At 37.4% G+C, this 14,225-nt stretch overlaps 1 protein-coding gene across 2 annotated transcripts in view; it reads right to left on the bottom strand.

The window, feature by feature from the left end:
* The window catches only part of NUBPL (NUBP iron-sulfur cluster assembly factor, mitochondrial), an 88,943-nt gene that overhangs the window by 19,597 nt on the left and 55,121 nt on the right, over positions 1-14,225 (bottom strand). For both annotated transcript variants that reach the window (XM_087747140.1, XM_087747141.1), the window contains exons 7-8: positions 14,120-14,213; positions 1,252-1,337 (exon numbers count right to left, since the gene is read on the bottom strand). In XM_087747140.1, the coding sequence (XP_087603266.1) occupies positions 1,252-1,337; positions 14,120-14,213 (180 nt within the window). The remainder of the gene's footprint in view (positions 1-1,251; positions 1,338-14,119; positions 14,214-14,225) is intronic.

Raw genomic sequence — 14,225 nt, 5'->3', positions numbered from 1 at the left:
GAACAAAACAGACTTAGAAAGAAATCTCGCTAATTTCTCATTAAATCAAAAGGAAAATTCAGCAAAGTACTCACGTGAACACAATTGTATTTTGAAGAAAATAATTTTGCATAATTTTAGCAAACCCAAACATAAATTCAAAACAAAACTTTCCATATGTTATTCTTCTGTTATATATATTTGTTTTTCTTCTAGTAGCAAATGATAAATGTTACTATTTTGGTGCAAATATGCTCAAGGAATAGTTAACAATAAGGAATTTATCAATGTATTTCTTTGTTAAGCTATTCTGTAAATTAAAACAAAAAGGGAAAGCAGTCACTTCAAGGTTCCTGTTGCATTTTTTAAATTAACAAAGCACTAGCTATGAAAGAAATTTCCTTTATAATAAAGAGTAGAAGTGACCTTCATACAGGTAAGCAAGAAAACGTCTTTTTTTAAAGTATGGTAAATGGCTTTTTTTCTTTACTGTTTAAGATAAGGAAGCATTTCAGTTTATATTTTCTCATTAACTGCACATTTCAAATGAAAAACTAATCTCTTCATGAACATACTCTAGAGTATAACATTCAGTTACTTAGCAACTTGTAGCACACACAGAAAATATCGAGTCAAAGATGTCACCCTGTTTAATACTTTCTCCCAATCCATATGAATATTGTGGATATTTTTAAATTTTGCATTTCCCAAACAAGCAAGCTACCATGTAAGCTATAAACCTCATGAAAAATAAAGTGATATAGACAGCCTTCTATTTGGCGTGACAGTCACAGAGCCCTTCAAATGGTAATGTGACTATTAGGTATGGGCATATCTCCCCAAAAACTTATATTTCCTTCTTATAAAGTGTACCAATATATGATTTTTCCACATTTCAAGAAATTCTAGATTTTAAGCTCAAACACAGACAGTGCTGAAGAGGACACATAATGAAGATATAGTAAGACAGTACAATTGGAAAGCATACGTTACTTCATAAGATACTCTGTTTAGCAGTCTGATCCATTCCAGGTGATTAAACAAACTAATTTAAAAGAAATCAAGTACAGTTATGACCTCAGCCTGAGAAAATTCTTTTCTGTTAAAGTAAGCACCTGATACAGATATAAGATGGATTCTAATCCTTTTTTTTAAGAAGAATTTATGAAATTCAAGTGATTCCTGAATGGTTTGTTCACCTATCGCAGTATATGGAATTTTTTTTACATTTTGGAAAAACAATCTACTGGTATTTTTAATGTAGAGGCTTACAGGTACGTGGACTTTTCTAAACATTTCAGCTCCTTTGCGTGCATCCAATAAAGCCACGTCTTGTGGAGTGGAGACGATCACAGCTCCTGGAAAAAGAACACATCAAATACCATGAAAATGTGTATTATTAATTATACTGTTAAATATTTTGACTATTTAGTACAGACTACTAAATTCAAAGTAACCACACATTTATATGCCTTTTTTTTTATTTAAGGAAGAAAATGATGATAGTTTTTTTTATTATGCAATGACGGAAATCACTGAGCTATGATATGAAATGATAGAAATAATTTAGATATTTTCATCATAAGTTTTTCTACACAGAAACCATTTATATTTTCTAAATGAGAAAATTGATCTAGCTGTCATATGACCATGGATAGAAGACAACATGGTCCACATGCTGACAGGTTGCAGAGGTGGTACTCTGGGAATATCTACACAGTAACTGTCCCATGCCATAATTACATTTGAAAGCTTTCGATTTAACAGTAAGCCTTGTCCTAAAATCAAGAGGCAGCTGCCTGTCATCAGACTGTTGCTTTCTGAACGTGCTACACTTTCTGATACAAGCGCTGGCAGGCACAATCTTGAAACGTTACATTAGACCAACACCAGTGCGTTTGTATGAATGATACCACCAAATAAGAGGCCAACTCATGCACACTTGCACTAGGTTTGAAAAAAGTACAGTATTGCTCACTGTTCAGACATGGCTCCAGGTTACCCGATAATTAGTACTCCCAGGAGTTATTAAACATATAAAACAGCTAGAACTCTTTGTCAAAGGTTAGATTCTAAAGTAAGCTTACAGGTTAATGTCCTCTACTACCCTGTATTACTTCTTGATTAATACAGCCTGCAAAACCAATATAGACATTATAATATTCCACACCACTTCAAAGAGCATCTTTTTGCATATGCTTAGGGTTTCAAGTATTATTTCTTTGAAACTTGCATCAAGAATCTGCTCATGCTCGTCCCTATTTTAGAAAAACGCAATGTAAAAGAGGACATTACTGGTCAATTGATTGGCTCTGGTTTCACAGTGACCATCCAGTCTCCGAAGTATCTGTTATAGAAACATCGCTGCAGAGCCGTGTTAAGCCAACCTCACACAAGAAATTTATGCCAAACTTCACACTAATAGAAATTACAACAGACAATTTTAGATGCATGGGACAGAGTTTCCTACTGGGCCTGCAGTTGCCAGCCCTTGGTGTACACAGCAAAGCAAGAGGCCGGTAGATTTCCAGAGGCGCACAACACGGGCATCGCTGGCACGGGCCTGGAGCACCGGGAGCCCTGGCGTCCCCAGAGCGCTCCCGGCTCTGGCACTCCTGAGCTCTGGCTCACAACGGCCCTACGCTAGCTGCTGGGTGGCATCTAGTCGGCGTGACAACCAGCCGTTTCCAAACACCGCCTGACAGCACGTTTGAATGTTTTCAACCAGTGTTCTTAACCTCTAATTTGTGAAAGAAAAATACAATCTGGCACCTCGCTCCTGAAAAGCTGCCAATCTCTGCCTTACATAATATTAGACACAAGTCCAAAATCCGAACAGCATATGTACTGTACTAAGCAAATGCAATTTCCCTATTGTTCACTAAAACTCTGGCATCCAAATAATTTGCTATTTTTCCCAAGCCGACCTGCTTCCAATGGGATCACAAAGAATAAGGTGGAAGCCTTTCAGTTACATCCAAGTCACCTTAGCCCCTCGTTTCACTGAAGTCTAGAGTTACGCTTTACAGCCGACATTGAAATGTAGGGCTAATTCCACAAAATGAACACCCTTCCCTAAAAGCACAGTTCACAAATAAGTAATTTAGATTCAATGTCCTCGCGTTTTCTGCATATTTGTAAACTAAAGATCTCTCAATACTTGGACAAAATGCTTATTACTGCTTTCTTTTCAGACAAAATTGGAAATTTGTGTCTTATATGTATACACTCACGTTAGTTGCTTCACACTTTTGTTCACACTCTTCTCTGAAGATGCTGGCTCAGCATTCTGTGGATCTTCAGGTAGAAGCTAACATGAAGTCAACAAAACTGAAGTCTACAGTTTCTGGTCCATTATTAATTTTTAAGAATCCAACAATTGGCACAGCATGAAGGACAGAGGCTATGCACAATGAAAACACCCACTAGAACCACAAGCAGCTTATCCGAGAAACATTTTTGACTAACAAATTCTGTTGCTAGAGAACCTCACCCAAAGGGAAAAAGCTAAAACGCCAAAAAGGCCCAATGGCACATTGCAGAGTTTAGGCTGCTGCAGACACCAACTCCCTGCATGAAAAAACTCTGGCTTCTGAAATACGTGAGTTAAAATTATGCTTGTGGACAACTTGCATGGCTTCTTCCACAGAATGAAAGCCAACATGCTCAAGAAGCTGCTACTTAGGGTGTAACAGATGTGTCTCTCCAATTTTCCTTTTCACTCTGAGCTGGATTACAGCCAAAATTTATTCCCAGCCAGCTTGTACTGAATTATACCAACGCCCTTTAAAATAAGTATCTTTTCTCTTCCTTTGGTACAACTGCTAGTCCAGCAAACCCAACCTGAAGTTTAAGAATTCAAATTATTAGCAGCATTATTTCCTTCACGAGGAACCGAATATGGCAAATGAGACTTTTCATGGTGCTCCCCTCCCTGAATAAGTTTGCATATGCTTAATTCAGAAAGTGATTCAAATGATGAGCAAGAAAGAACACAGCCCACACTTCCATAGAATCACAGAATCGTAGAACCGTTGAGGTTGCAAAAGACCTTTAAGATCATCAAGTCCAACCGTTAACCTAGCACTGCCAAGTCCACCACTAAACCATGTCCCTAAACACCACATCTACCCGTCTTTTAAATATCTCCAGGGATGGGGACTCAACCACTTCCCTGGGCAGCCTGATGCAGTGCCTGACAACCCCTTCAGTGAAGAAGTTTTTCTTTGTGATCTTGGCTCTACATGGTTAACAAGAACATCAAACAGTAAAGAGTTATTTTGATCAATAAAGTAACAAAATACGACTGAATTCATGCACACAGCACATCTCTTGAAGCAATACGTGCAATGTTTACACAAGTCTCTGTCTGAATGAGGCAAACTAACGCTGACAAATTAAAGAGAAGTTGCAGAAACTATAATGCTATCACATTGCACATTAAAATATACTACAAATTCTATGCTTGCAGTTGTGTGCAGAAGAATAATTTCTGTGCCTTAAGCATACTAGGGATATCTAAGTTGAGCACATTTAGGTTTAACTGACATATCTACTTATTCATGCATTCCGTTTATTTTTGTAATTTCACCGTATTTCAGTTGACAAAAAGCTGATGCATGTTGCATTAGTAAAAACTATGCTAACTATATTTTTAATCCTTAGCATGCATAATATATAGAGACAGAACTAACAGTAGCCTGTAACACTGATGTTTGCCTTTCTTTTTTAACCCCAGGTACTTAATCCTCAGCAAAAGAAAGGGGTGCCTACCCAGCACATTGGTACTCACCCTTCTGGTGGACTGGTGTTCAGAAAAGTACAAGCACTGAAACAGCCTGTAATTTCTGTGTATAGATAACATCACCTATATTCACTGCATCATTAAGGTTTGTACTAGATGCTCTGGGTTACAAAGCATAAGGTGGAATCTCTCCAAGCCTTAGCTATGGTCAATTTGTACCCAAGTGAAAAACAAGCAGGTCTAAAAAGCAGCTGATAAGCAGCAGTTTAGAAGGTCTACCTTAGGATGAAAGGATCTATCGAACATATTCTTTTTTCCCTCCAGTGTCTTCAAAGGCAGACTTCAGAACCAGGCTACGTGCATCTCATCCAGACAGATGATTAAGGACCCCTCTACACACACGTATTAGATTGTGTCTTATATCACCCTGATTCTCATTAACTGAGCAAATAATGCCTCCCCAAAACCTGTGGAGTGAAGTGTAACTGACCAGAAAGACTGACAAATAGAGTTCCAGAGGATAAAGACACAGAAAGATATACTGCATTTTTCTAATAATTGCATCTGCTGACTGCCAGGCATTATATGTTCTTGCAAGGAACCACATTCAGACCTCAATGCAGCTGTGGATGGCCTGACCTGACCACACCACTCATGCACTTTTTGTAGGTTTTGCTACCTTTTCCACTGCATCAAACTTCTAGGCGAGACTTTCAAGTTATAAATAGCCTGGTGAATCTGAATCTTCTCTACTATGGATCTCTTTAGAGTCCTTCTCACCTTCTGTTAAATTTCTTGTTAATTCATAGGTAAAAGGTGCCTGCAATTAACAGATAGAGTTTGCACCTGAAGATGCAGAACAAGGTCTTGCAAGAATGAAGACTTCTGCCTTTGCTAGAATTTCAGCTGGCAATGATTACAGATACATTGACATTTTAAAATGTCCATCTCCTTGCATAAACCTCGTAAAGAAGTTCCTTTAGCTTTTGTGTGTGACATCTTATTACAGCTAGCAACTTAAAACAATCACTAGTGTGATTTTCCCTTAAGGAATCCTTACTTGAGACTCATAATACAGCTCAGAACTGCCCCAAAGGCTGGATCCTGGCTGTGTCACACCTCCAGCCTGCTCACTACCTTCTTCTTGGAGGAGCCTTTGAACAACTGCTCAAACAGTGCATGTTTCCGACAGTCACACATCCTCTTCTGCCCACAAACTAGCGGGTAATTAGAGACTGGGGCACGACCGCCTTGCCCACATGAAAAGAGAACATAAATCTTAGAGCAAGCTTCTTCCTCCTAGCAAGAGGAACTGTCAGTGAAGCCATTGAGCAGAGGAATATCACAAGCTGGATAAAGCTGTCACCCTGAAGTTACACTGCCCTCATCTAACTGATCACTAAGTATTATAACATCCATTTCACACTGTATCACATGGAGAAAGACATGGAAAGACAACTCTTGCTGTGTTAAAATGTTTGGGTTTGGTCGTGGCAAACTGAATACATGTGTCACACTAATGCAATTTACAACACAATATTTGTTTAGCAAAGTGGAAACACTGAAAACATTTGTAATAACATCTGCGGACAAGCATTATTTGCAAAGTATAGGCATAAAGTAAAAAGCTACTCCCTCACAGACACTCTGCCCCTTTCCACTTTTCCTTAGCTATCTGCATTAGCATTTTTTTGCTCTACTCCATTCCACCTAATGCTTTCAAGAGCATTTGTCAATCATGTCCAGATTATAATGAGCATTGTACTAGGCAAAAGCAAAGTCCAAACAGTCTCTTTTGAGAAATGAATATGTTGGGTTTTTTTTTAATGAGAGGTCCTAATCCAAAGAGGAGCACTAGCTAAAAGAGCGGTTCTACTCCACATAAAAGACAACACCGAGACTACTTCAGTCACGTCCAAAAAAAACATTCTGTTTTTTACTTTTTCCCCCCAGAGGTGAGGGTAGTAAGGGGCTGATTTAAACTTTTTTTTTTTTTTTTTTTCAGAAGAAACAGCTAGAGGAGAGAATGCAGTACCATTATTCACATGGATTCCTCTCATCTTTTGCAATTGTCAGCTGAACACTATGTTCATTTTTTCTTCCTATTCAGAATAATTGGTCTAAAAAAAACAAGGCAATTGCAGATAATCTAGTACTTAACATACACTTAGCCACTGTTGCCAGACCTCAGAGAACCTCAGTTTTCAAAGCCTCCACACTTCACAGCTTTTTTCCCCAATACCTGGAAACTATTTTTCAGGAATGATTAAATTTTAAGAACTTGCACTGAATATACTACCACTTCAGCTTGGACAGGAAATGTGTGTTAAATCAATCTCCATGAGCCAAGAGTGAAATTTAAATTTATATTGAAAGAGTGCGAGGCATTAATGTGTAAACTCATACTGTGTTTTGGTCTCTAAATTAAGTTTACAGAGTCTACTGGGTCTGGCACTTCATAGTGAAGTACCAGGAGTGTCCAAAGCTAAGATAACCCTGGTAATAATTTGCATTTGTCAACTACATTTTTTCTGACAACAGAAACAAACTATTTCAGCATACAAATTATATTTGCATGAACAGAAAGAACTATTTTAAAATCCCCACTGGTGTGACTACATTTTTTTGTTTTTCAATCTATCCTAAACCTATGTGCCTTTCCTTTCCTGCAGTTATTTAAAATATCAAAATACAGCATGAAAGAAAGAGTATATCTACATAAAAATATGATATTAAAAATATTTGCCATTCAAAAATAGATCAAGTAAAATTTACTATTACCCAGATGGCTTCCATAAAATACCTTCAAAAATTTACTGTAGAAACTAATGATGTACCTCCTCCATAAAAGAAGAAAGCAAGCTCAGAAGTGGAGAAAAACATTGTATATTATTGTTAAACTAAAAGGAAAGAAGATCAGATGCCTTGGAACTGTGATTTGCATCAAAGTAAGAGATATTCAACAAGGGGCAAACAGACACTTACACAAAGAGCAATGACAGAATACAGATACACCTCTAATCTTAAACCCTATGCTACATGCAACTTGTACTGCGGCACTGGGGTTTTTTTGATCATTCCTCTTCAGAAAAGACAAGAGCACAGCACCATACCTACTCAGCTGGCAATTTCAGTTAATTTAAAAAGACACCTTTAGCTCACAAATCACAATTCTTTTTCATGCTAATTCATGCATGCTTTTTTAAAACATCAACTGTGTTTTCTTTTTAAAACTCTGATTTGAAATTCTCTGCTGTTTTTAAGGCTCATTTCTGAACAGACAGTCTACTCATCACCTGGAACTTCCTGTTCTTGTACATTATTGTATGTTGAGGCAGGATCTGCTTCTCCTAAGTCCCACACACTGCTATAAAACAGTTGTGCACAAGGCTACACCCTGGTCTCCGTGACACTGACGTAAGAATGATTAAAGAGCGCGGTTCACCAGTTTGGTATGTCACATTTCATTCACAATTTAAAAATGCCAAGTGTCTTCAAGTTGGTGGCATCCCTCTACTCTTTCCTCTTCAACGTACATATTTGAATAGCAATAAGACTTTTAACGCTTAATCAGTAAAGACAGAAGCATGCTTTTTGTTTTTATTTTAATCTATCTATCAGAATGCTGCTGTCGAAAGAAATCTTATTAATTACAATTCTTTGAAAATTCGTATTTGAAGTAGCAATAACTCCTTTGGTAAATATTTCAGCCTTATCTGCAAAAGGCATTCAGGAGATAATTAAGATCTACATAATGCTGAAAGATGCAACCATCAGGAAAAATTACGCCATTTATAGGATAAGGTAATAAAAAGATGGTAGGAACTCTGTACTACATTGATTTTAAATCTAAAAGGTGACGAAAGTTATTCCCTGGATGACTAGCAATGGCAATGCTTCTCCTTTTATAGAACTTGAGAAAAACACAGAATAGCATTCACATTGCTTTCACTTTCCTTATCTTGACTAATTTTCTTTTCTGATTCTTATTAACAGCCTTTTTAGAGCTTATTATTATAAGAATATAATAATGTATGCTTTGTGTGGAAAAAAATCAAAAATACATCACTTCCAAAAGGTAGGAAAATTAAGAGCATTGAAATAAAACACAAAGTCTTTTACCTTTAGGTCTCCTGTATAAACACAGTTTAGTCCAATGCTCACTACTGTAATTATTAAAAGATTGTTCAGTAAGATGTGAAATGATTTGGTTGTTTCAGTCTGCTTCTCACTGGACAGGTATATATTTCTAATAGTTTTCACTGCCATGGGATCTCGATATCCAAAGAGTGATATGACAAAGTTTAGTAAATGAAACAATTCCAGTATTAACCTGCAGTCGGTTCTGTCAACTGAGACAGAGAGTCAGTCTCTAGAGCTGTCAAGCTGTCACACTTCACTAACGCAGACTTCACTTTAACGTTAATAAAGAAAGGGCAGTAGACAGCCTAATCTATTTAACGGTCTGCCCCCGCTATGCAGCTTCTCCACGAGGAAGAAACACTGGGGCCAGCAGGGCCCTGGGACTGCCTCTCAAACAGAGACGCCCTTGCTGCTGTCCGTGCAGCGTTCGCACTCTACAGGGAGAGAATGATAAACTTCTCTCCCAGTGTTTAGGGAGGCTAATCCTCCATCTCCGATATTACTTACTCATTTGATTTATGGCTCCTTTATCTCAATAATTGAACAAATACACACACTTAGATTTCTCAATTTAGCAACTAGGTAATGCAAAGGAATCGCAAGCCTTATTCTTCACAATGTCATTAGTTTACACTGTATCTTAATATCAAACATCATAATGTCATCTGAAACCCCCTATGTTTTAAAAGCTGGAAAACGTGTAAGGCCACTTCAAACTTTCCCAAGCATGCATGTTCAATACATGATAAAGAACCCACTTCTGGACATCTCATGCAAAAGATGAAACAGAAGAACAAACTACCAGTAAAGAAGTAGAACTAAGTACAAATTAAGCAACAACAGACCATAAACAAAGCCCTTTTCTCCAGACTGACCCTGGATTTCTATGTGGAAAGCAGAATTGCATCTGAAGGAAGACGTAGTGGTAAAACAGAAATATATATCACATTTTCAAGCTATCATACCATTTCTCATCTACTAGTTTGTTGAAGAATGACTGCAACATGAGAAAAGTTACGGATGATTAAAGTATAATATGCTAAATAGGATGCATCTCCTTGTAAGGTCATTAAAAATAGTAAAATAAAAAACAAAAGTCACAGTAGTTTCCTTTTTTATCTTCTTTTAAAGAAGGAAAAGTACCCACACAAAACACTCACTCCAGCTGAAGTTGTGTGAGGCTGATATTCTCTTAAATGACAACCAGAATTATAAGACATATTTTGTTTTGTTGTTTTTACCCATTAGGTGTTTCTCTAATCTCTTAGAGAAATAGAAGAGTCTTGACTCTTAGAGACTCAAGAAAATTACGGTACCTATGATGAAGGATAAAAAAAAAAGTCTTCTAAAACTAAAACCCAATACCATTCCACACATCCTATCGGTGTCTCTCTTATTGTCAGATGTTGCAATGCTTCAGTTTTTCATGGCCCATCTGGGCAAACCCGCCCCAAACAAAACACCTTTACCAGTGCTCTTCCTCATGCTCACAAGAAAAACCCGTAAGTGGCTGGCAAAAATATGTGTGCCGGTTCTGTAAATTTATTTAGCAGCAGAATAAGAACGTTCTACACCGTCTATCCCTAGGAAGCCACAGATAAATAATGAAGAAACCATAATGCAAATACTGTATCTCACACATGCATGCAAGCAAATCAAAGTACAACCTGCATGCAAAGTAGATAATGCACTTCTAAATGTACTTAACTAAGATATATATGCTGTCTCTGAGGGAAAAGAGAGAAATTATGCCACTAATACCATAACTGTTCCAAGGCATCATCAAAGGATAAAGAAAAAACAAGAAAACTGGAGAGGGAATAGAATGGCACAACACCAAATACTTTCTGCAAAAAAATAAAAGACAACACACAGCTTAGAAACATGAATTGCAAATGAAGATGGAGCCCACAAAACCAGCAGAATTCTGTAGACTGCTCCAAAGACATCATCATCAAGACTTGTAACACTATCTTCCGTACCCTTGAAAGGAACGGCGTTGAAGAAACTAAAAGCATGCTAAACAAGGCTATGGACTGTCAAATAGACAGAAACCAAGTAACAATAGTAGAAGAAAGTGCAGTTCAAGCTGTAATACACAAAAAGAAGCTCTTCCAATGAGAATGAAAAATACCCACAATACACAACAGAGGAAATTCTTTGTAAATCACTAAAATTCATTGAGCCAGTAACAACAGAGAATTACAAATCTTATCACTCCTTGTCTGCTGTGCTTGTCTTCATCAAAAGCACAACACACTTAGTTTTTTTAAACTGGAAGAGTCGACCTCAACGTGCTCAATAAAACCAACTAACGGGGAAGACAAATGTAAAGTGATGCTATCGCTCCTAATTTGATGAAGTTAGGACTGACAAAGTAATAAGCTGAACAGAGCAACTGTGGTAACAATGTGAAGCCATTTCAGAATTCAAATAAAAATGCTGTCTTCAGTTAGGAATTTGTAAAAGCCCATACTTGTACAGAAAAAGAAAAGAAAAAGAAAAAAAAGAAAAAAAAAGAAGATGCCAGAAAGCCATAGTGAAGAGTTTAAAGGGTAAGAATTTATCCCCTTTTATGGCATATCAAGAAAATCTGCATTGCTCCTTGTTGTTTTAAACCTGTTCTCGTTTTCTTTTTTTAAATTGACACCTTGTCTACTTTGACTTGCCTCAAAACCTGATTCAACAGGTATGAGAACCACAGGTTTCTGACAGTCATATGGAAAACTAATTAAAACACTGAATAAAAATTATTTACTCTTAATTCTTCACTTTGTTACACCCACACAAGAATGAGGACATCGCTACCCTTAGCAAGAAAATCCAGCTTTTTTTTTTTTAACTTGTTTTGCTTTTGTTAACATCTGTTACGTTCTAAGAAGATATAAGTATTATGAAAAAAAACAAATTAAGGTTTCTATTTACTGATGTGCTGTATCAGTTATAAAGATCTTGTGACCTTCCACAAATAGACCTCAGCAAAACTCAGAAGAAATAACAGGGTTAAAGTACTTTCCTCCGTCACCTCTCTGTCCCAGAGGACCCAGTGCACCAACACCACAACCACCCACACTTCTGAAGACAGTGTAGAATTCTGTGGGAAAAGGGCCCAACAAGTCTCTTGAAGATCAAGAGTCCAATGACCTTTTCTATGTTAAATTAGGACATTTAGGTGCACTGTAGTGAATAGCAATTATCGATACCCACCATACTTTAAAAAAAAAAAAAAAAACATAATCCACAAAGATAAAGCCACACCTCTTCAATTTCATCATTTTACTGCCCTTATGTACATGACTTAAGGTGAAATTCTACCTTACCAAAAACTTCCATACCACTGTCATGCTTCACCTCATTGCTTAAAACCCTGGGAGTAAAAGGCCCTCTTGCTTTGCTACTCACACATGCAACCTACTAAGCACTGTATTTAAGAAAGTGGGTATAAATCACGGTTCGATTTTCATGATATGTTCCAGGTCACAGATAGGTTATGGCACTAGAAGCCATACTACTTATGGGAAAAATTCATTAAATGTTTCATCACGACTCTGTTGATTTGCTCCCTTCCACCACTCAACACAACCACAGACAGCAGAGAGAACCTCCCGTGGTTATTAACAATTTTGGGGCAATAGCATTACAGCTGAATTAGCATGTTCTCTAACATTTGAGTTTTATATGCCAAAAGATTTAAGTTTTCCTAAAGTTGACAGCATGGAAGATTATGAGATACCACCATGCAGCTTTAACACTAAATTTAACTGTCAAAAATTTTGGCTTGTAGATATATGGGTACTGTGGTTATCATGTACGATTGCAGCTGAGACATGACTGTGTTAAAGAAAAGATACAAGGTGCTGCCTGATCGTTAAAGGGCTCCTCGCATTCCTGTAGCCTTCACTGTGCTGTAACAGTGGTGATGGTTTTGCTGTGAAACCAGGGTGTATGTCCCAAAATCCACTCGCTCTAGTGCTTTCATATGTGGGCATGTCTATAACACACACCAATCTTTCTACCTATAATTGTAGCTAACTCTTCTATCCTGTCCTATCCTATGAACTTTTAGAGATATACAATTCTTTATTTGTTAAACTTGCCAGGCAGCCTGGTAAGAGTTTTACATGCAAGTGAAATAGTTCTGCAAATTTAATGTTCAGTGGCTTCACTTCAGTGCATTGCTGCCACCAAAATGCAGAGAGAAAGGAGTGTCAGAGGGAAGCAGGGCCTGCCTGTCTACATGAGCCAGTCTGCACTCAGAAAAGAATGAGAGCAGTAAAAGATTTTGGGTTTGTATCAACATATTTATCTGATATCACCAAGAAGTGGAGCAAGCAGTCCCACTGATTACTTAATTACTTAATAACTCAGAATCACAGAATTTCCGATTGCAAAAGGTCTCTGGAGGTCAGCTATTGGCCACACTAGATAGGGCTTTGTCTAGTACAATCTGGACAACAGCCAAGCATGGAGATCCCACAGACTCTGTGGGCAACATGTTCCAGCACTGCACTACCCTCCTGGTGAACAGCTGCAGCAATTATTAAATTATTCCTGGAACCATAAGGATTACTTTGTCTCTTTTACCACTGAGTTCCTAACACTATGTTGGCTATTGACAGCTCCTTCTGTTGAAGTATGTCAGACAGGTAAAAAACCATTACAGTCTATCAGATCTCATGAGGTGCTCAGCATCCTTTCAGAAGCAGCATTTCTAACTCCTCCTGAAACCAACGAGATTAGAGGGCAGCCTGCATACCTCAAGATTGATTTGTCAAATTTAAATCCCCTACAAAAAGTCAAATTCGTAACACGAGAGGAAAAAGAAAGCATTAGCGTATTAAAGTGCTGCATAGTTTATCTAAGTTTGTCACCTTCTAATTAAAAAGCAATCATGAAGACAAACTATTTTATTGTATTGGCTTTACTATGCAGTAGGTACAGACAAAAAAAATATTTTCTACTACTAACCTTGCCAGTTTTTGGTATGACTGCCTTTCCTTCCAAAGTACTACTATACTTGACTTCTCAATCTTTTCAAAATGTAGCTTAAAAGAAAGTAACACAATCATAATACTAACATGTTAAAAATCACTGATAGTATTTTTTATCACCCCACTACTGACAGAACAGTTTCTTAGTGTGGTAGAAAGACAACTAAAAGAATTTTTGATCGGCATTTTAAAATAAGATTTTTCTAAAGCTACTAGAGTTAACTAACTTCAAATCTCTGAAACAGTCAAGCAATACACGTACCTGCAATCGGAATATTCTGTGAGACTGACAGCTGTACATCTCCAGTCCCAGGTGGCATGTCAATTACTAAATAGTCCAGTTGACCCCAGTCAACCTAGAAGACAAC

The sequence above is a fragment of the Nipponia nippon genome, unplaced genomic scaffold (assembly GCF_047370975.1).
Source record: "Nipponia nippon isolate SJK-2023a ecotype South Korea unplaced genomic scaffold, ASM4737097v1 scaffold_11, whole genome shotgun sequence".
Taxonomy (NCBI): Eukaryota; Metazoa; Chordata; class Aves; order Pelecaniformes; family Threskiornithidae; genus Nipponia; species Nipponia nippon.
Note: the sequence above shows the minus strand (reverse complement) of the source record. Positions and strands in the feature narration are given on the sequence as shown.